The following is a 21,845-nucleotide window of genomic DNA, read 5'->3' as shown; positions in this document are numbered from 1 at the left end:
ATTTCTTATTTTTTCTTCCTTTTTTTTTTTTTTTTGTTGTTGTTGTTGCTGCTTTGTTTTATTTTTCTCTGTGTATCCCTGGCTGTCCTGGAACTCACTCTGTAGGCCAAGCTGGCCTGAAACTCAGAGATCCTCCTGCCTCTGCCTCCCAAGTACTGGGTTTAAAGGCATGTGCTACCATGCCTGGCTAAGAGTATTTCTTATTTAGAGATGTTGACATTCTTGGAAAATAAATGGACTGAAATTACTGTTGAAATGAAGTCACATGAAGCTGCCCATTCCATTCGGGTTCTGAACTATTTCATCATGTGAATAACTTCCATCTCTCCCTTTTAGAATAATTAATTAACCAATTAAAATATCAAAAGCAAAGTCTGCTGTGATGGAGCAAGCAATACTTGGGAAGTGGAGGCAGGAGGACCAAGAATTCAAGGCTAAACTAACCTACATAGTAAGTCCAAGGGCAGCCAGGGCTACAAGACCTTGTCTCAAAAAGCAAAACAACGGGGGATGGAGAGATGGCTCAGAGGTTGGGAGAACTGGCTGCTCTTCCAGAGGACTCAGGTTCAATTCCCAGCACCCACATGGCAGTTCACAACTGTCTGTAACTCCAGTTCCAGGGGATCTGACACCTTAACATAGACACACATGCAGGCACACCAATACACATAAAAATAAATAAATCATTTTAAAGAATAAAAATAAAAAAAGCAAAACAAAAAAAATGAATATAAATGGCAAATTTCAAAATAAGTATCATCATCATCCTAACTCAACTTTTTTCATTTCCTTATAATTTTTCTGCTTATGTGCATGTTTTGCATGGTTGCAAGGTATATACATACTCCATCATATTCACACATTCTCATGATTATCATACTATGACAAGTAGAATATTTCATTAGGTTCATAGATCATTAAAGCATTTTATCCACTGGGCCTAGCAACACAAGCCTGTAATCCTAGTAACTCAGGAAGCTAAAAGAGGAAGACCTAGAAGTTCAAGGTCTGTCTGGGCTACAGAATGAGTTCAAGGATAACCTGGACAAAGCAATGAGACACTGTCTTAAAGTGAAAAGGGTACTGGGAATAGTTTCAACAGTACAGCACTTGCCTAGCATGCCCAGGGTCCTGGGTTGAATTCCCCAAACTGCAAAAGCAGGGAACCAGGGAAGGAAAGAAAAGAAGGACAGAGATCACAGAAAGTAAAATATTTTAAAGCAAACTTTGAAAACTACTATTAGTATATTTATGTAATAACTGCGAAGTAAACATTAATGCATGTCATGCATTTGATTTTCTTCTGTCAAGTAAAATGCTCTGTATGATTCCTGAGCACACAGGTGATTATATCTGGTTGTCTGAACAATGAGGAAATCTTTTGCTATCTCTAGGAGTTCGGTTGTTTTCTTTTTATTGTTGTTTTTATAAGATTTGTTTTTATTTTACATTTATGTGCCTGCATGTATGTACACCACACAGGTACCTGGTGCCGGGGAGGCCAGAGAGGGTGTTAGATCCCCTGGAACTGTAATTACAGACTGTTGTGAACAGCTCCATATGGGTGCTAGAAATCTAATCCCCATATGGAAATCCCTCTTAAATGCCAGGCCATCTCTCCAGCCCTTGTTTGTTTTGAGACAAGATCTCACCCAGTAGTTGCATCTGGCCCAAAAGTTTCAATGCCTCCCTAGCCTCCCACTTGTGATACTCCTGCCACCAGAGCACCAAAGTTATAGATGTGTCAGTAAGAATTTTTTACCAGCCTGTACCAATCCAGTACTTGGGGAAGTCACTACATTCCTCCTGCTGTATCCCCTCCACTCAAGTCTCTAACACCCACCTCTGTTCACCATGGTGGCATGTATGAACCATAAGAACCACATGAACCCAGCTTAGATGCACCCTCCTACCTAGCAGAGTCCAACCACCCTGTGTGCCCAGTTGCTGTGCACTAGCGCTTCACTTTTTTTTTTTAACGTTATGCCAAGCAAGTGCTCTACACTCAGCTACATCCCCAGCTCTCTCCACATCATTTCCCAATCACAGTACACAACCCCAATCTGACTTGAGGTCTCGGTGTGCACTCAGGCTCTTGGTCTGAGCAACTTTGTACAACCTCTATCTGACCCAGCCTACCATGACCTAACTAACATTTTCATTAAAATGACAGGCTAAAGCCGGGAGGTAGTGGCACACACATTTAATTCCCAACACTCAGGAGGCAGAGGTAGGCAGATTTTTGAATGAGGCCAGCCTAGCCTACAGAGGGAGTTCCAGGACAGCCAGAACTACATAGAAAAATCTTGTCTTGAGGAGATAAAAAAGACAGGTTAACATCAGGCATGGTGGTACATACCTTTATTTCCAGCATTAACAGTGCTAAATAAGAAAGAATGGGAAGGACTGGAGAGCTGGCTGGCTCAGTGGTTAAGAGAACTTACTGTTCTTGTCGAACACCGAGATTTGATTCCCAGCACCTATAAGGCAGCTCACAACCAACTCCAGTCCCAGGGGATAAAACACCCTCTTCTGACCTTTGCAAGCACCAGCCACATTTGTGGAACACACACATACATGCAGACAAAATATTCATACACAAAAATTTTTTCAAAAAAGAAAAATTTGTCTATAAAGGCCATTTTGTTTAGTTTAGTGTTTTCAAGTGTTAGAAACTGAACTAGGCAAATGCTTTACTGCTTAAGCTACATTTACAACCCCTGGAAATGTGAATTTGAATATTAACTAGCAGCAGTACTGGGTCAATATTAAACTTCCAGAATAGATCCTTGATGCAATTTTCAAAGAACTTAACCTCTTCTGAAGAAATCAACCCAGAAAATTTTACGGGTGAATTGTCTGTGCAGCTAAACTCACTTTCTTTTTTAACTTTTTTTAATGACTCAGCAAAAACACACTGCAGCGTAAAAGGAGAGATAATGGAGTGAGCATCAAGCGGAAAGGGATGTGGTAGCTGGTCCCTTATGCACAGGTTTGGAACTGACCTGGCAGAGATGAAGACATTCTAAACAAGCACTTTAGTCTCTAGGACTAACTATTAAATTAACGTACAAAAAAAAAAAAAAGTTGTTTTTTTTTGTTTTTTTTTGTTTTTTTGGTTTTTCGAGACAGGGTTTCTCTGTGTAGTTTTGGTGCCTGTCCTGGATCTCACTCTGTAGACCAGGCTGGCCTCGAACTCACAGAGATCTGCCTGGCTCTGCCTCCCGAGTGCTGGGATTAAAGGTGTGCGCCTGCGCCGCCGCCGCCGCCGCCGCCGCCGCCGCCGCCGCCGCCGCCGCCGCCGCCGCCGCCGCCGCCGCCGCCGCCGCCGCCGCCGCCGCCGCCGCCGCCGCCGCCGCCGCCGCCGCCGCCGCCGCCGCCGCCGCCGCCACCACCACCCGGCTCCAAAAATTTTTTTAATTTCGCCAGGAATCTCACTGGGAAAAGCAAAGGGCTACAGCCAGAGGGGGGACTTCTCTCCTGAAATATTTCATGAAAGTTATTTCAAACAGTTTTAATTAGCCCACAGGACAAGACTAAAACCCAGATGATGGGACCACACCTTAACAAGGACAAGGACTGCTTTTAGCCAGGAAGCTGGGGTGAACACCTTTACACCCACCACTCGGGAAGCAGGAGGCAGTGGCAGGTGGATCTCTGAGTTCAGTGACAGCCTGGCTAGAGAGAAACCCTGTCTCAAAAGACAAAAAACAAGGACTGCTTAGACGTACATATCCTCAACCCTATATTCAAACTTTGATCTTGCTATGCATATGGCACACACCTTTAATCCCAGCACTTGGGAGGCAAAGGCAGGTGGATCCCTGTGAGTTCCAGAATAACCTGGACTACATAGAAAGAACTTGCTCAAAAATAAATCAATGAACTCTGATCTCATTTCAGGACCCCCAAAGACAGAACTGGGGGGTTCCCAGAATCTCTTTGTTCCTCTTCCCAATATAACCATACTGAAAAAAATCTCCAGTGTTTTTTTTTGTTGTTGTTGTTGTTTTGTTTTTTTTTTTTTGCTTTCCTTTTTTTTGTTTGTCTTTTGAGATAGTTTCTCTGTGTGGCCTTGGCTGTCCTGGAACTCTATAGCTCAGGCTAGTCTTGAACTCAGAGATCCACCTGCCTCTGCCTCCCAAGTGCTGGGATTAAAGGCATGTGCCACCACCATCCAGCAATAAATCAACCTTTAAAAAATAATAATGAATGCTTAGGCTAGGAATGGAGCTCAGTTAGGTAGAATGCCTGCATACCATATATCAGCCCCTGGGTTTGATCCCCAGCACCACATAAAAATCTGTCCTGGTGGAGTACATCTATGATCCAAGTACTCAGGAGGTGGAAGCATAAGGACCAGAAGTTCAAAGTCATACTTAAGATTTACATGGGATTCCAGACTAGCTTGTGTCCTCTGACCAAAGCAATCACCATTTTGGGGCATTCAGCTGTGTGCCCCCTTGCAAAAGATCATCACAACTGGGTTTGTAGATGGTTTACAACCCCGAAGAGGGGGTAGAGAGGCTACCATATTCTCACACAACTCTGCTTTAATTGTATGTGGTCTGGGGAGGGGCTAGAGTATATATACATGTGGGAGAAGTCTAAAGCAGAGGTCTCCACCTAAGCAACTGTTCAAAAGCCTTCATCCCTACTGGGTTAGGGCTCTCCTGTTATGGCCTGTCAGGGTAGAGAGCACCCACAGCTCTGTAAGTAGTCCCTCACCTATGATCTGTAAGGAAACCCAATAAACTCATTGGTTCCACAGAGTGAACAACGGCAGACTCATGTCTCAGTTTGTTGTTGGGACCTTAGGAAAAGTGATGGAGCCGGGCGGTGGTGGCGCACGCCTTTAATCCCAGCACTTGGGAGGCAGAGCCAGGCGGATCTCTGTGAGTTCGAGGCCAGCCTGGGTTACCAAGTGAGTTCCAGGAAAGGCGCAAAGCTACACAGCGAAACCCTGTCTCAAAAACAAAAAAACAAAAAAAAAAAAGGAAAAGTGATGGATGTTGTTCATGTCTCTTCCTTTGTTGGAGACACAAAGGTCCTTGCCCCCAGAGGACTAAGGAACCAGGAATGCTAAACACACAGAGAACTCTCCTCAAAGGAGGAATTACCTGTTTTCCACCCAAAAGGCTGGGAATGGATATTGTTAACAACTTGGTGTCCTTTTGCTATCTATGGAGGCAGACCTCACCCAAACCCTCCCGGTCTCTCCCTCCATAGACCTTTATTTTTAACTTTGTTCCTTAGTCAACAGGAGCCATCCTTAGGGGAGATGTCACATGTACTTTATAGCCTGCTGACCTGTATGCTTTCTTGGTCAGAGACCACTACATTCTAGTCCCTTTAGCTGGAGAACCCACCCTCTCATGGTCATATACACTTTCTAAAGGAGTTTCTAAGTAGTGACACCTTAAGCTTTATTGTGCACCTGGAACTGGAATGATTGTTGCCCAGAAACTTCTCCCCAAATTGTACTGTTTTAAATATGCTGACAATGAACCTCCTGGCATCAGACTAAACTACCCACAGATGTCCTATGATGTTAGGGCTGAATGAAGGACAAGCATCAGCATCATCTCTGCTGGTCTGTTAGGCCGCTAAGGCATTCCTATCACAAACCACACCATCAATCCATCAGTCAGTCAGTCTGTCTGTCTGTCTCTGTCTCTCCCTCCCTCCCTGACCCAGACAAGCAGCCCTGTGCACAATGACTATTCAGATGAGAACCACTACCAAGATTTGTAGCTGGGCCAGAGAGATGGCTCAGCAGTTAAGAGCACTGGCTGCTCTTCCAGAGGTCCTGATTGCAATTCCCAGCAACCACATGGTAGCTCACAACCATCTGTAATGAGATCTGGCACGCAGGTAGAACACTGTATACATAATAAATAAATAAATCTTAAAAAAAAAAAAAAAAGATTTGTAGCTATAACCAGCCAGTCACAATTACTTTAATCCAAGCACTTGGGGGGGGCAGAAGCAGGTGTGTCTCTTATAGTCTCTTGATCTATACAAGTTCCAGGAGAGTCAGGGCTACATGAAGAGAACACGATCTCAAAAAAAAAAAAAAAAAAAAAAAAAATTCACAGTTCAATGTTAAAATAAATTCTTCTGACCCTCCCACTTCTCTTATCAAGAAAAAAAAATCAACCAAAGATATGGTCAAGAAGGAAAAAAAAACAAAAACTCCACGTAGCCATCTAGGAGACGCGTAAAAGCCTGACAAAAACATGAATAGGAAGTTAAAAGTAAAGCTAACTTACTACATAGCACAGAGGAAGGAGGAATTTAAATAAGGGGATGATAAATAATAAGCAAACTTAGGAGGCAGAGTCAGGCAGATCTTTGTGAGTTCGAGGCCAGCCTGGTCTACAGAGCGAGATCCAGGAAAGGCGCAAAGCTACACAGAGAAACCCTGTCTCGAAAAACCAAAATAAATAAATAGATAGATAGATAGATAGATAGATAGATAGATAGATAGTGAGAAAACTGACTGATCCTGAGAGACATAGAAAGGGACAGAAAGAAGCCAGCGATCCTCAAAACCTCAAAGAGGAATTGGTAGAAACCCACATAACACCACAGACCAGCAGATCACATTCTAGAGTCACAGGAGACTGGAAGGTGAACCCTACAGAAAGCTCCAGAACAAGCTGGCAAAATGGCTCTGTATGTAGAGACGCTTGCTGCCAAGACTGACAACCTGAGTTAAATACCTATAAACTCCCACAAGTTTTTCTCTGCCCTCTACACATGTACACCATAGCACAATTAAAAACTAATACATTTCTTGGCAACTTCCAAAAACACACTACACTTGAGGACAGGCAAGCACAAAAAAGGGTAGAGTAAGCTATTCCATGGGAAACAAGGACAGCAGGAAGAGACTACATGCGTTCAGTAATGGGTCGTTACACTACCTTTTAACCCAGTTTATACAGATGGTCCCCAACTTACAATGGTTCAACTTAAAATTTCTCAACTTTGACCTGGGCATGGCAGGTAACTTCCAGTACTTTAGAGGCATGAATAACAAAAGTACAAGGTCAGCCTAGACTACAAAATGATATCCTGTCTCACAAAAAATAATTTTTCAACTTTACAAATATGAAAAATGCTCATTTAATAAGAATCATACTTCAAATTTTTATTTTTTCCTTACTAGTAACAGACAGGTCAATCTTCTTGTAATACTGCTTAACCAAAGCAAGGCCAGGACCCATATGCTACAATGGGATTTCACTAAGACAGGTAGGTGTGTTAAAATGAATTTTCAATTTACAATGTTTTCAACTTAAAATAGGGTCAGACAGTGGTGGTGCACACCTTTAATCCCAGCATACAGGAGGAAGAGGCAGGCAGATCTCTGTGAATTCAAGGCCAGCCTGGTCTACAGAATGAGTTTCAGCCAAGGCTACACAGAGAAACCCTGTCTCAAAAACAAAAACAAAAAAATAAACACAAGGGCTGGAGAGACGGCTCAAAGGTTGAGAGCACTGGCTGCTCTTCCAGAGGTCCTGAGTTCAATTCCCAGCAAACACATGGTGCCTTACAACTATATATAATTTCAATCTGGTACCCTATGCATACATAATAAATTAAAAAAAAAAAAAACAAGAAAGATAAAAGCAGCCAGGTTTGGTGGTATACAGCCTTTAATCCCAGCTCCTGGGATCAGTAAGTGCATCTCTCTAGGCCCACGTTGGCTGTTCCTGAAGAGGACCAGAGTTCAGCTCCGAGCATCCACATGGCAGCTCACAATCATCTGTAATTCCAACTCCAGAGAATCAGATGTCCTCTTCTAGTCTCAGCAGACACCAACCCCCACGTGTCCCCCATGGCACAAACACAGAAACAGGTAATAAAATAAGAAAATAGAATCTTTTTTTTTTTTGGGGGGGGGGTCTCGAGACAGGGTTTCTCTGTGTAGCTTTGCACCTTTCCTGGAACTCACTTGGTAGCCCAGGCTGGCCTCGAACTCACAGAGATCCACCTGGCTCTGCCTCCCAAGTGCTGGGATTAAAGGCGTGCGCCACCACCGCCCGGCTGAAAATAGAATCTTTAAAGTTGCTATTTCCTGATCTAAGGAACAAGTGGCTTCATACCCTCTGGCCACCATGCCTTCCCCATAATGAAGCACTGTATCCTCTGAACACTATGCCAAAAGCAAGCCCAAACTGGATGTGGTAGCACATAGCTTTAGTCCCAGCACCAACACTCAGGAGACAGAGGCAGGCAGATTTCTGGGAGGTCCAAGCCAAGCAGGACGACACACTGAAACCTTGCTTTCGGGGTTTGGGATTTAACTCAGTGGTAGAGCGCTTGCCTAGCAAGCGCAAGGCCCTGGGTTCAGTCCTCAGCTCCAGAAAGAAAAAAAAGAAATAAAGAAAAGAAACCCTGCTTTCAAAAAAAAAGTGAGCCAAAATAAGCCTGATTACTACCCACGCTAGAAGGAGAGAACTGACCTCCACTCCTGCCGGCATGTCTTGAACCACCACCACCCCACCCCATACAAGCATGCATAATTTAATAAGACAAATCAGTCCTCCTCTGTGTTACTCTGCCACCACAATGAGAAGTAAAACACTAAGCAAACACTCTCACTAAACTATACCCCAAGCCTCTTGTCTTCTTTTATTTATTTTATATGTATGGGTGTTTTGCCTGCATGTTGTGTCTGTTCACCATGTGTATGCCTGCTGCCCATGGAGGCAAGAAGATGGTGTCAGATCCCCGGAACTGGAGTTACAGATAGTTATGAACCACCATGCAAGTGCTGGGAATTAAACCAGTACCTCTGGAGGAACAGCTAGTGCTCTTAACCACTGAGCTCTTCTGCTGGGGAATAATTCCTCTGTACACTGTAAATATGTATTATACCCATTGTTAATAAAAAGCTGACTGACCAATAGCGGGGCAAGAAGAGATTGGGTGGGACAGCCTGAGACAGAGAGAATGCTGGGATGAAGAGGGGCGGAGTCAGAGGAATCGCCAGCAGAGGCAGGGATGAGCACACTGTACTAAGAAAAGGTACCAAGCCACATAGCAGAGTGTAGATAAGAAATGTAATTTAAATGTAAGAGTTACCTAGTAAAAAGCTTTAGCTATTGGCCAAGCATTTATAAGTAATATTAAGTCTCAGTGTTAGTTACTTGGAAAACTGCTGCTACAACAGGAAAACTCTGCCTACATCATCCCTCCAGGTCTCAAATCTTTTCACTTTTTATTTTGAAACAAGATCTCACGGATTCTCAATGACTGGCTTGAGCTCACTCTGAAGCCAGAGCAGCCTTGAACTTACAATCCTCCAGCTGTGTGGTGGTGGTGCATGCCTTTGATCCCAGCACTTGGAGGGCAGAGGCAGGTGGATCTCTTGATTCTGAGGCCAGCCTGGTCTACAGAGTGAGTTCCAGGACAGCCAGGGCTACACCTTGTCTCAAAAAACCAAAAAAAGAAAAAGAAAAAAAAAAAAAACTTACAACCATCATCCTCCCAAGCAGCTGGAATTTGCTTCACTTAAAATACATTCAACTTTATCTACTCTGGAAAAAAAACACACAAATGTACATGTACAAGAATGTTCACTACAGGGCCAATAAGGGAGTTCAGCAGGTAAAGATGCTTACCACCAAGACTGATAACCCGAGTTTGATATCCAGAACTCACAGGTAGAAGAACCAAGTTTAGTAAAATACCCTCTGATCTCTCTCTCACACACACATACTCATACATGCACACCCGAATACAGACATGCACAAATAAACGTAAAAAAAAAAATTTAAGAATATTCATTATAGCATTATTGGTAAAGATAAAAAATAAATTACAGTCAGTTTAAAGCCCTGCATTTAGACTGTTACAGAGTAACTGAAGAGAGAAGCACATTTGTGTTAAAGCAAAAAGAAATATTAAAGGTGGTAGTGGCACACACCTTTAATCTCAGCACTCAGGAGGTAGAAGCAGGCCAGTTGCAGGAAAACCAAGGCTACACAGAGAAACCCTGTCTTCAAAAACAAAAACTAACTAAAAAAACAAAAAACAAAAACAAAACAAAAAAAAAAAACAAGGAAGGAAAGAAAGAAATATTACTGCATGAAAAAAAAAGTTTCAGGTGCTGGAGAGATGGCTCAAAGGTTAAGAGCACTTGCTGCTCCTGCAGAGGACCTGAGTTTGGGTCCCAGCACCCACACCACACTTGACAGCTCACAACTGCCTGTAACTCAAGCTCCAGATCTGATGCCCTCTTCGGATCGTCAAGGGACTGGCACATGAATGCACAGACCAGAGAATATGAGACTATTGAGTTCACATACACTCCCTCTCTCTCTGTGTCTCTCTCTCTGTCTCTCTCAATCTTTTAAGTTACAGAACAAACCAGGTGTGGTAGCTCATGCCTTGAATCCCAGCACTCAGGAGCCAAGAGACAGGTGGATCTCTGAGATCAAGGACAACCTAGAATACACAGACCAAGTCTATGTAGAAAAACCCTGTCTCAAAAAACAAAAACAAAACGTTTTCAGTAAATAAAAACTCGAGCCAAGAATGATGACAAAGACCTTGAATTTAAGGCCAGTCAGGGCTATGCTGTCTCAAAAAAATAATAAATAAAATTAAAATTTTAAAGAAAAAAAAATCAAGCTAGGTGTGGTGGAGCACGCCTTTAATCCCAGCACTCGGGAGACAGAAGCAGGTGGATCACTAAGTTTGAGGCTAACCTAGTCTACAGAGTGAATTCCAAGACAGCCAGGGCTACCCAGAGAAACCCTGTCTCAAGGGGAAAAAGAAAATTGAAAGTCAAATGGAGTCTGGATCTACAGCTGAGTGGTATAGAAACTGCCTGGCATCAGGAGAGCCTGTAACCCTAGGTTTACTCTCCAGAGCACTGAGGATTGGGGGGGGGGGGGGGGGGGGGGGGGGGGGGGGGGGGTTCAAACTGGACTTCTTTCTCAATAGCAATAATGGAATGCTGCTGACTTTCAGAAGGCTGGGATACAACTTAGCAATTCATGACATTTTGTTCAGACAAAATCCTTGTGAACCATACTGGTTCTTACTCAATCCCTGGAGCATACCATTGCCCCCCCCACACCCTTCCCCCTCCCCATCCCCCCCAAAAAAAATCCTTCATAACTGACTTCCAAGCAGGAATTCCATGCTTACCCAAACTTTTTCTTCAAGTATGACAGAAGTAAAGTACATCTGTATTTTTAGACATAAAAAAGGTTCACTGCCATTAACAACCCCCGCTTTGTTTTCTTGAGACACAGTCCCCTGGAACCAAAGTTTGCTTTGAACTTGCTACATTGCTGAGGATGACCTAAAACTTCTGATACTCCTGCCTTTACCTACCTAGCACTGAGATCACAGGCATGCATACCACACCCAGTTTAACCTAGCTCAGCACTCAATTCTACATCCTCAGCCCCATCGTCATCTACTTCAGCAGCTACTAGAATATACATTCTACCCCAGGGGGACAGGGGGAGAGAGAGAGAGAGCTCTCTGAGAGCAAGGAAGGTAGACCAAACTCCAAAGACAATGCTGCACACCAGTCCAAGAAAACGCCCATTCTAACTAGCAGGTGACCACACAATTCAAAAGAATTAAACTCCTCATCTTTTATTACTGGAGGCACACAGGTAATCCCTACAGTTGGTAAGTAGAGACATGGTAACAGCAGCATATACTCAGAAACATGAAGTGAACACTCAAGAACTAAAACTTTAAAGTTTCCAATAATATCTTAGCCCTGACTTTTTAAACTATGTATGTATACACTATTCTACAAACAATTGTTTTGAGGGCTAGTGTTTGTCTTGTTTTTCAGGACAGGGTTTCCCTGTGTAGTGCTGCTAGTCCTGGAACTCCCTCTGTAGACCAGGATGGCCTCGAACCCAGAAATTCGAATACCTGTCCAGTGCCAGGACTAAAGTCACGCTCCACACCTGGCTGTACCCCAGGCTAACCTAATTTATGATCTTTCTGCCTTAGCCTCCATGTGCTAAATCACAGGTGTGCATGTCCACATCCAATTAAAATCTAAGATTAAAGGAAAAGAAACAAAACCAGGCATGGTAATACACACCTGTAACCAAGGAGGACCAGAAGTTCAAGGCCAACATTAGGAGCACAGCAAGTGCCTCTCTCAAAACAAACGAAGAAGAGAGAGGTACAAGTGGGCATGGTGGCTTATATACCAACACTCAGGCAAGAAATTTGTCATGAGTTCCAATGAGTTCCAAGCTAGTCACATCAAGGCTCTGGCTCAAAAAAAAGAAAAAGAAAAAGAAAAAGAAAAGAAAGAAAGCAAACACTGGGACTGGAGAGATGACTCCACAGTTCACAGAACACTTGTTGCTATTTCAGAAGACCAGGGTTCAACTCCCAGCATCTACTTAATGGTTCACAATCACCCTAACTCCAGTTCCAGGGGCACCACTGCCTCCACTAGCACCAGACATGCAAACATAAATGCAAGTAAAACATCCATACACATAAAATTATATATAAAGACAAAACATTAATACACATAAAATTAAATAACTTTTTAATCTTAATAAGAAGATACATATTAGCCAAATACACATTTTGTTTTGGAAGGCACTCCTGCGGCAAGATAACATTTTTGCTAAGACAAAAGCCCTATGTATCACACTCTGATCCTGTGATCAGGACATACATTTCAACCCAAGAAGTAGATTAGCCCACATCAATCTACAAAATGGAGAATAGGGAACACATTAATAAACCTCTCCACTACCTCAGTAATATAAAAACGCACACTTAAATAAGCTTCAGTGTCAGCTCTAATGGGTTAATCACCCCACAATTAGTGAACCCTAACCAGTAAATATTTCAAGATTCAGTGAGGATGAGCCCATGCCTACCCAATTCCACAGGACCACAGACGAGGACCTCTCACCCTGTCATGTACCTCCACGATAAACACGTAAAGTCATAAATCCAAAGGCAGGTGTAACACATGTTTATCCAGTATGGGCTCTCTAGCCACACATCTGCATCTTCAACTACAGCGCACCCTCTGAAATCCTGGGGCTATGTGCCTGTTGCCTCACCTGCAAAAGGGGATACCACAGAACCTACTTGGTAAAACTGCTGTCATGTTTATACGCTACATTATGCACAAAAGACCTACACAGTAGGGCTGGGACCAGGCACAGGCTCAACAAACACACACACTATGTAGGCTGCCTGGGAAATCAAAGATACTGGAGGCCACTGACAATTCCATCTTTGAGGGGTGAGGGGAGCAGGGTCTCTGTAGTCCAGGCTAGCTTTGAACATGCAATCCTCCTGCCTCAGCCTCCCACGTGCTAGGATTAACAAGCATGCACTACCACACTCAGCTTCCTCCATCAATTAGTAACACCAATTATGTGCCTGACATTGAAAAATGGCCAGGCCAGGGGCTGGAGAGATGGCTCAGCAGTTAGGAGAACTGACTGCTCTTCCAGAGGTCCTGAGTTCAACTCCTAGCAACCACATACTGGCTCACAACCATCTATAATGGGATCTGATTCCTTCTTCTGTCATGCAGGCATACATGCAAAAAGAGCACTCATATACATAAATAAATAAATCTTTAAAAAGAAAGGAAGGAAGAAAAGTGGCCAGGCCTACAACTGACCAGGCAAAGTTACTTACCTCTGCCAAGTCTTATTTTCCTCATCTGCTAAATAGGAAATACAGTACCCGCTGCACAGGTCATTAAAAAACTGAATGAGGTAACTTCTCTGAAGGGCTTAAACAATGCCTGGAACACATCAAGTGCTCAATAAATGATGAGAATGACTATTTATCTCCTTCCTTACAATCCTGGAAATGACTTAGAATTATCTCTTATACACTTGTGTTCCTGGTGCCTAAGTCAGTTCTTGAACGTTGTTAAGTACTCAACAAATCCTCCTTGCATTAGATCTGAAAACACGCCGTTCACTTATATGAATACCCGTCAAAAAGGCAAGAGAAAAGAAAAGAAATTCAATGACCACACATTATCTGGGGTAAAATGTACTGCTGAACCTACGCATCACACATGTGCCAGCTTCTCACTAAACCTTCACTTTCTGAGGTCTGGAAGTCCCAAAAGCTAACTGTTCCCGCGGCTAATTTCGGAAGAAAACTGTTATGTTATACTTTCTTCCAAACCGGCCCCGTACTTCGGCCCTACGAACACAACACTAGTGCATTCTGCGGACCCCGACTCCTTGTCGGCCTTTCTCAGCTTGGGGAAGACAGCGGTCCCTCTCGCCGGGGCATAACGTTTACGCCGCAAAAAAACCAGGAAGCAAACTATCCCGCAGAAAGAGCAGAGGGAAGGCCACCACGCGAACAAAAGAACGCTAACTCGCCGTCCCCCGCCGCTTTAATGCCATCGGTGAAGAAATAAACTTGGGTCCGCAGACAATCCTCTGTCGAGCGTGCTGCCCGTGGTCACCCTGCTGCAGCGGCTTTGTGCGCGGGAGACGAGCGGGACCGGCCAACTTTTCCTTAAAGATGGTGCCACGCTCTCGCGGCGAGTGAAAGGTCACGGCGCGGGGCAGCAGGCGCAGGCCGGCCTCATCTCCGCCGCGCACAAGTTGGCCCGCTCGACTTTGCCTTTTGTCTCCGCCACCCCCGCTCCGACCCGCCCGCAGTCAGGCTCGCGGCTGCGGGATGCGGGGCCGCGGCCTCCTACCGCCCGCCGCGCTGCTGCTGCCGCCGCCACCGCTGCTCCGGCCCGCCGCGCACAAAGCGCGCCGGCGGAGCGCGGGCCGGACGCTGGGGCCTCGCCGCCGCCTGGCCCGAGGCGGCGGGGGCGCGCGGCCCCACCCAGCTCGCAGCACGCTTGGGTTCCTGCCCTCTCGCCGCGGCTGTTGCCATCACGATCACGGCCCGCGCCCCAGCGCCGAACGCCGGCCCCGCGCCTCACCTCAGCATCCGCGGCGGCCATGGCCCGGGCCCGCAGCGTGGCCCCGCCCCTCCCGCGCGCCATCGCCCCGCCCGCGCCTCGCGGCCTAGAGCCGGGGCGGGGCTGGCCGGACACTCTTGCGCCTGCGTGAATACCCGCGGCTGCGCACCGGGACCCGATCGTGCGGCGCCTGCGTCTGGAGGCGAGGCCAGGTGACGCCTGCGCGCTGAAATTCAACCTGGGCACCTAGAGCTGAGACTTCTTCACCAAGAGGTTTCCGTTTCCCGTTTCCTTGGTTTCACTCTCTTTCTTCTACCTGCGGTCCGAAAGTCCCAGAAATAGGCTAGTCCTAGGTTTCAAGTTAGGCGCCATTCTTGAGTTAGCAGAAGAAATCTGTGTTTCTGTTTGGTTCCGCAAGGGTGTCTATCACCCTTTTGTCCCGCGTGTCTACACTGCACGCGACTGGCTTGTTGACTGTCACTAGCCAGCTGGGTTTCCACTGTTCTTTTGGTTTGGTTTGGGTGTTTTTGTTCTTGGTGGTGGTGGTTTTTGTTGGTTTGGTTTGGGTGTTTTGTTTTGGTTTTTTTGTTGTTGTTTTTGTTTTTCGAGACAGGGTTTCTCTGTGTAGTTTTGGTGCCTGTCCTGGATCTTGCTCTGTAGACCAGGCTGGCCTTGAACTCACAGAAATCTGCCTGGTTCTGCCTCCCGAGTGCTGCGATTAAAGGCATGTGCCACCACGGCCTTCCACACTAACTTTTAACTTCTGTCCCTACGACCCTTATTCTTTTTTTTTTTTTTTTTTTTTTTTTAAGATTTATTTATTGTGTATACAGTGTTCTGCCTGCATGTATCCCTGCAGGCCAGAAGAGGGCACCAGATCTCATTACAGATGGCTGTGAGCCATGTGGTTGCTGGGAATTGAACTCAGGACCTCTAGAAGAGCAGTCAGTGCTCTTAACCGCTGAGCCATCTCTCCTGCCCCCACGACCCTTATTCTAATTAATAGTGGCTCCTAAGTGCAAGGATAATGAAGTGACCTTTACAAAATGCTAGAGAAGCATAAAGTGCTTCCTTTAATTGAAAAGGCAGGAAATTTCAATAAATAAAAGTCTTAACGCTAAGGTAGCCAAGAAAAGAACAATGCTAAGAACTTACTTTCCGTGAAATTGTGAAAGAAATCTGTGCTAGTTCAGCTGTGGAACTTCACACTGCAAAAGTTACAGCCACGGGGCATAAATGATAAAATGGATAAGGAGTTGAATTTGTAGATAGAGAATATAAGAGTCAGGCGTAGCACCGCCTTTAACCTCAGCACTCTGGAGGCAAAAGCAGGCCGACTTCTGTGAGTTCGAAGCCAGCCTGGTCTACAAATCGAGTTTCAGGACAAGCAAGGCTGTTACACAGAAAAGCCCTGTCTTGAAAAACATATAAATATATATGTATATATGGAAATATGTATATGAGAAATGTATTCCAGTGGTGAGCACACATTATGCCAGAAAAAGCACGGAGGCTACATAAAGACTTCTGAAGGGGGTACTTAAAAAAAAGGGAGGCACCAAGTCATTTTATTGCAAATGGGAGATGGCTATACTGATTCGGAGATGGATCTGGACTAGGAGAGGAAATAAATAAATGAATAAATAAACGTGTATTGTTGCTAATGTATTATATTAATAATATATACAGAGAAAGAATAGAGAATTTATATATAGTGGAGAGGTTGCTTCTACATTTGAAGCTGCTGCCACATCTCAAGCAGACTTGAAAAACAGGGATTAAGGTGAAAGTGCTGGAGAACTTAGGTCATGTGAGGAAAATGAAGAAGGAACTGAAGCAGAGGCAGAAATTGATACATGAGTAAAAAATGCTGAAATGTTTCAAACTTCAAAGATATGGAAGGTCAAATTATGGAATATGTTCCTAAGATGAAACACAGTAGTAAAGTCACCAGCACAGCCAAACACGGTGACACACACCTCTAATCCCAGCTAGAACCTAGAACTAGAACCCTGAGCTACATAGAAATATCAACATTTCCTAAAATAAAGACAAATGGTACTGGGGGTAAGCCCAAGACTTAACGTGCTAGGTAAGCATTCGATCATTGAACTACACCCCCAATCTTTTTTTTCTTTTCTTTCTGTGAGACAGGATCTGAGTGAGTTGCTCAGGCTGGCCTTCAGTCTAATCAGTCCTTGAACCTGCTCTCCTCTGTCAGCCTCCCTTGTACCTGGGATTACAGACCTCACCATTAGAGGTTGATTTTAAATTTGTACTTATTTGGGGGGTTTTTTAGTTGTTTGTTTTGTTTTATACTTATTATCTATTTAATTGGTTTTTTGAGACAGGGTTTCTCTTGTGTAACAGTCCTGGCTGTCCTGGAACTCATTTGTAGACCAGGCTGGACTCAAACTTAGAGATTCACGTGCCTTTGCCTCCAGAGTGCTGGGATTAAAGGCTTGGGTTTTTTTTTTTTTGGTTTTGTTTTTGTTTGTTTGTTTGTTTTTTAAGATTTATTTATTATGTATACAGTGTTCTGTCTGCATGTATGTCTGCAGGCCAGAAGAGGGCACCAGATCTCATTACAGATGGTTGTGAGCCACCATGTGGTTGCTGGGAATTGAACTCAGGACCTCTGGAAGAGTAGTCAGTGCTCTTAACCTCTGAGCCATCTCTCCAGCCCTAAAGGCTTGTTTTATTTTTTTTTTTTTTGATAATACAGCTTTTTTAATGGTTTATTTTTATTTTTATATGCATTGGTGTTTTGCCTGCACGTGTGTCTGAGAGTTGTCAAATCCCCTGGACCTGGAGTTACAGACAGGTGTGAGCTGCCATGTGGGTGCTGGGAATTGAACCAGGGTCCTCTGGAATAGCAATCAATGTTCTTAACCACTGAGCTATCTCTCCAGCCTGTTTTATTCTTTTTTAAGATTCATTTTTATGTGCATTGGTGTTTTACCTACATTTATGCTTGGGTGAAGGTGCCAGGTCCCCTGGAACTGGAGTTCCAATTGAGAGCTGCCATATGAGTGCTGGGAATTGAACCCAGATCCTCTGGAAGAGCAGCCAGTGCTCTTAACCAGTAAGCCATCTCTCCAGCCCCCAATGTGTAGCCCAAGCTGGCCTCAAACTCCTGCTTCTGCCTCCTTCAGCAAATCCTACTGGCAAGCACCACAGAACCCGCTTGTTTTATTCCCCTTTTCTTTTCTTTCTTTCTTTTTTTTTTAAGATTTATTTGCTTATTATGTATACAGCATGTATGACTGTAGGCCAGAAGAGGGCACCAGATCTCATTACAGATGGTTGCTGAGAATTGAACTCAGGACCTCTAGAAGAGCAGTCAGTGCTCTTAACCTTTGAGTCATCTCTCCAGCCCCCCTCTTTTCTTTATTTGATTTCTTGAGACAGGGTTTCTCTGTGTAGCCCTGGCTGGCCTGGAACTCACTCTGTAGAACAAGGTGGCCTTGAATTCACAGAGATCTGTCTCTCGGTCTCCAGAGTGCAGGGATTAAAGGTGTGCACCACCACCGTCCGGCAAGCAAGACCTCACTACAATGCTTGGATGGCCTCAAACTTTCAGTGTTCCTGATGCCTCTGCTTCCTGAAGAGTAGGATTACAGCTGTGCCCCACCACACCCAGCCTGGATACATTTTTTATAAAATTAAAAAGTTCACCTGAGCTGGGGGTGGTGCACACCTGTGTTGTAATGCCTACCTCATTCATCTCTTCACATAGTCATGGTTTCATCTCAAATCACCATAAAAAAGGGTGAACACAAAACAGTGAGATTGTTTGAAAGTGAAACCACTTTCATGTAATTTTGTTACAATAATCTCATAATTGATCTACTGTGTTATTAGTGTTACTAAACTTTTTATGCCCAGTTTATAAACTTTATCATATGTATAAATAAAAACAAGATATATGCAGAATACTATGCTGTGTGCAGTTTTGAGCATCCACAGGGAGTCTTAGAACACACTCTTTGCAGATAAGGAGATGCTACTGTATCTTCTTGTTCTAAATTAGTTTCTGGTAGGCTGGTCAGAGGAGCCTGCCGGCCTTGTGTGAAGAACACAGGTTTTCAATCTTTTTGTTCTTTTGTTTTTTGAGACAGAGTTTTTCTGTGTAGCCTTAGGCTGTCCTGGATCTCGCTCTGTAGACCAGGCTGGCCTCTCGAACTCACAGAGCTCTGCTGCCTCTGCCTCCCGAGTGCTGGCATTAAAGGTGTATGCCACCATCACCGGCAAAGGCTGAGTCTCAACCTCCAATCACAGACACATTTTTATTTCCTTGATTTCCCCAGAAAGCAGACACCCCGAGTTGTATGCTGGGAGATGCCTCAGTAAGGGGCCTAGGGAGGGGTTGCTCTGCTTCTGAGGTGCATCTGATAAAGGATGGAGCTCTAACTTAGGAGGAATGTCCCAGCTGGGAGAAGGAATTCTAGTTAGGGGCATGTCCCAACTTTGTAGGGAATATCCTGCATCGGAAAGATGTGTCTACAGGTTTGAGAGGTACCCAGAGGAGATTGCCACGTGGGGAGGATCATCCAACTGAAGTAATTTCCTGACTAGGACGTCTGCCCCCACAAGAGGGGGCTATTCCAACATGGAGGAATGTCCCAGCTGGCAAGCCCCCTCCCCCATCAATGAGGATACAAGTGGATGGATGCTCTGGTTAGGAGAGTATGTCTGGCTGGGACCTGTGCACCAATAAGAAAAGTCACATTGATTGTGGGTGTTCCCATATGGAGAGATGCTCACCCCAGTTAGCATGGAGTGCTCCAGTTAAGAGGTGTGCTCACCCTGATTACCTGAAGCTCTGCCAGGTAGAAGCTTCCTATGTACAAGGCAAGGCCTCTCCTGCAGCCCAAGTAACCTTCACTAGACTGAAAACCTAGTGCCACATGAACTAGAGAACCACCTGATCTCCATAAATAATTATGTCTTTTCCATCTCTGAGACATCAAAAAAGAAGTCTGGCTGACAAAAATTAAGTCTGAGTTTGACAAGCAGTCTAGACTCAGTATCACAAGGAGACAGACTCTGGAAAAATGGCTCTGTCAAGCTGGCCACTGGGCTCATACCCACCAGAGGAGGAAATGGCCACACCCACTGCGTACCACAGATGCTGTAGGATAGCTGTTTTATGATGTACTGGCAAACTGAGCCTTTCTGGAGATCATGGGAAAGTCACACACAGTCCTCTGTCACCATGGCCCAGAGCCATCTTCCCCAAATCCACCTCTCCATCTCACCTCCCCCCACCCCCTCCACCTTTTGTTTCAGATATCTGCATAGCTTGCTTCTTTCCTAGCCTTTGTGCCTTAAATATCACTGCCTCAGAAAAGCCTTCCCTTTTCTCCTCACTTCTCATCTGTTATTCTGGATGCATTTTTCTCTACAACCCGCTCCCCCATGATCTCTCTTATTTATTTTAGGTGTTGCCTTTTTTTTTTAAAGATAGTTTCATCATGTAGACCAAGTTGGCCTCAATTAAAAGTGCTGTAATTAAAGGTGTGTACCACCATGCCAGACTCCCTATACTCTTATATAATAATATATCCTGTATGATCACTGCTTTGTGTGTCATAGTACCCACAACAATACTCTCTGGCATACACAGAATTTACAAAAAAAAAAAAAAAAGAAAGAAAAAAAAATTAAGTGAAGAGGTTGAAACACAGGGAGTAAACCCTTTACCAACCAAATAAGATGTGACCGACCTGTTCGAAGACTACCGGCCCTTCCACACCCAATTTGCAGTCACAGTCATACTACAACTTAGTAACCACTGACTACCTAGCTGCTCCTGCTCTAGGCAGGTGAGGTGTGTTCACACTCACATCAGTTCTGAGAGACAAAGCTTGTTTCCCAAAGAGAGTGAACCAAAGTAAGGGAGCTGAATGTATGCAGCCAGCCTGGGGTAGGGTGGGATTCAAATTCAGGACTTTTCTTTCAACTGTAGGCTGTGCTGCTTCCAGCCAGCGTTTAGACCTGTGGCCTACTTTTTGCCTTTCTCCAAGATCCACCTATCTATCCTACAGTACCAAATGGTAGCCAGGTAGATGGCTGCCAGGTGAAAGACCATGTTGCAAGGAGTAGACAATGAAGGATTCCAAAAGATACCAGCCAGTTCTAGCCTTGACATGGGGTGCAGACCTGGTTGGTTCGGCGATGTGAAAATGAGACAGCCTCCTAGGGCTCAGGGTGGAGAGTGCAATCGAGAGGTACTGGCTGTGCACTGCCAGAGTGCTGCTCTGTCGATCTGTTTCCCAAAGTCTGTGAAGTTGTTGGTTACACAGACAAAGTGGCTCTCCCCAGTCAGAATTACAACTTAACTAACACCACAGTAACTACTTCCGGTGCAAACATTTCATGTAAAGGACAACAGGCCAGGCTTGTTACCAGAGCTGTCATAGTTAAGGCAACTATAGGGTGCCTCTGAAATGCTGCTCCAAGGAACCCTCGTCTTTCATTCTTGCTCTAGGGACCTAGCTCATACTTTCCAAGGTCTTGTGTGTGCACCGATGCTCAGAGCTGACAGTGACCTCATGCCCAAGAGTAGAAGGTTCTACTGCAAGCAGGTTCCTCCTAGCAAGTCCTTTCCCCCATGAATAGTTTTAGTGGCCAGGCATCAAAGCATACTACCTAGAACAACGGTTTGAGATGCAAGCCAGAGTGTGTCCCAAAGAATACCAGGAACATCCTTAAGCAGACAGTGAGAAAATCAAAAATTTTAAACAGGAAAGGAGTGGCCAGCACAGCACTATCCAAGTCACATTCTCGGGGACTGTAGAGGAGCCCAGAGTAGGGGTGTCAATGAGGTGAATAACAGGCTTGAAGTAGAATGTGAGGTAGGATTGGGGGGCCCCCCCGAGGGTGAAATTCTCAGGTTGCCTCCTACAGGGTGTAGTAAAGG

General features: G+C 44.7%; 1 protein-coding gene across 9 annotated transcripts in view; it reads right to left on the bottom strand.

Annotated features, from left to right (window-relative positions):
* Ehmt1 (euchromatic histone lysine methyltransferase 1) overlaps positions 1–15,007 on the bottom strand; it is a 172,912-nt gene extending 157,905 nt beyond the window's left edge. For 7 of the 9 annotated variants that reach the window (XM_052725925.1, XM_052725930.1, XM_052725929.1 and 4 more), the window contains exon 1: positions 14,942–15,007. In XM_052725925.1, the coding sequence (XP_052581885.1) occupies positions 14,942–15,004 (63 nt within the window). In that variant the 5' untranslated portion in view covers positions 15,005–15,007. Of the gene's footprint in view, positions 1–13,674; positions 14,684–14,941 lie in introns of those variants that run through there. The other 2 variants (XM_052725926.1, XM_052725928.1) reach the window with 2 other exon arrangements.
* Positions 15,008–21,845: the final 6,838 nt, after the last annotated feature.

This window comes from Peromyscus californicus, unplaced genomic scaffold (genome assembly GCF_007827085.1).
Source record: "Peromyscus californicus insignis strain IS unplaced genomic scaffold, ASM782708v3 Scaffold_7__1_contigs__length_154581171, whole genome shotgun sequence".
In the NCBI taxonomy this organism is placed as follows: Eukaryota; Metazoa; Chordata; class Mammalia; order Rodentia; family Cricetidae; genus Peromyscus; species Peromyscus californicus.
Note: the sequence above shows the minus strand (reverse complement) of the source record. Positions and strands in the feature narration are given on the sequence as shown.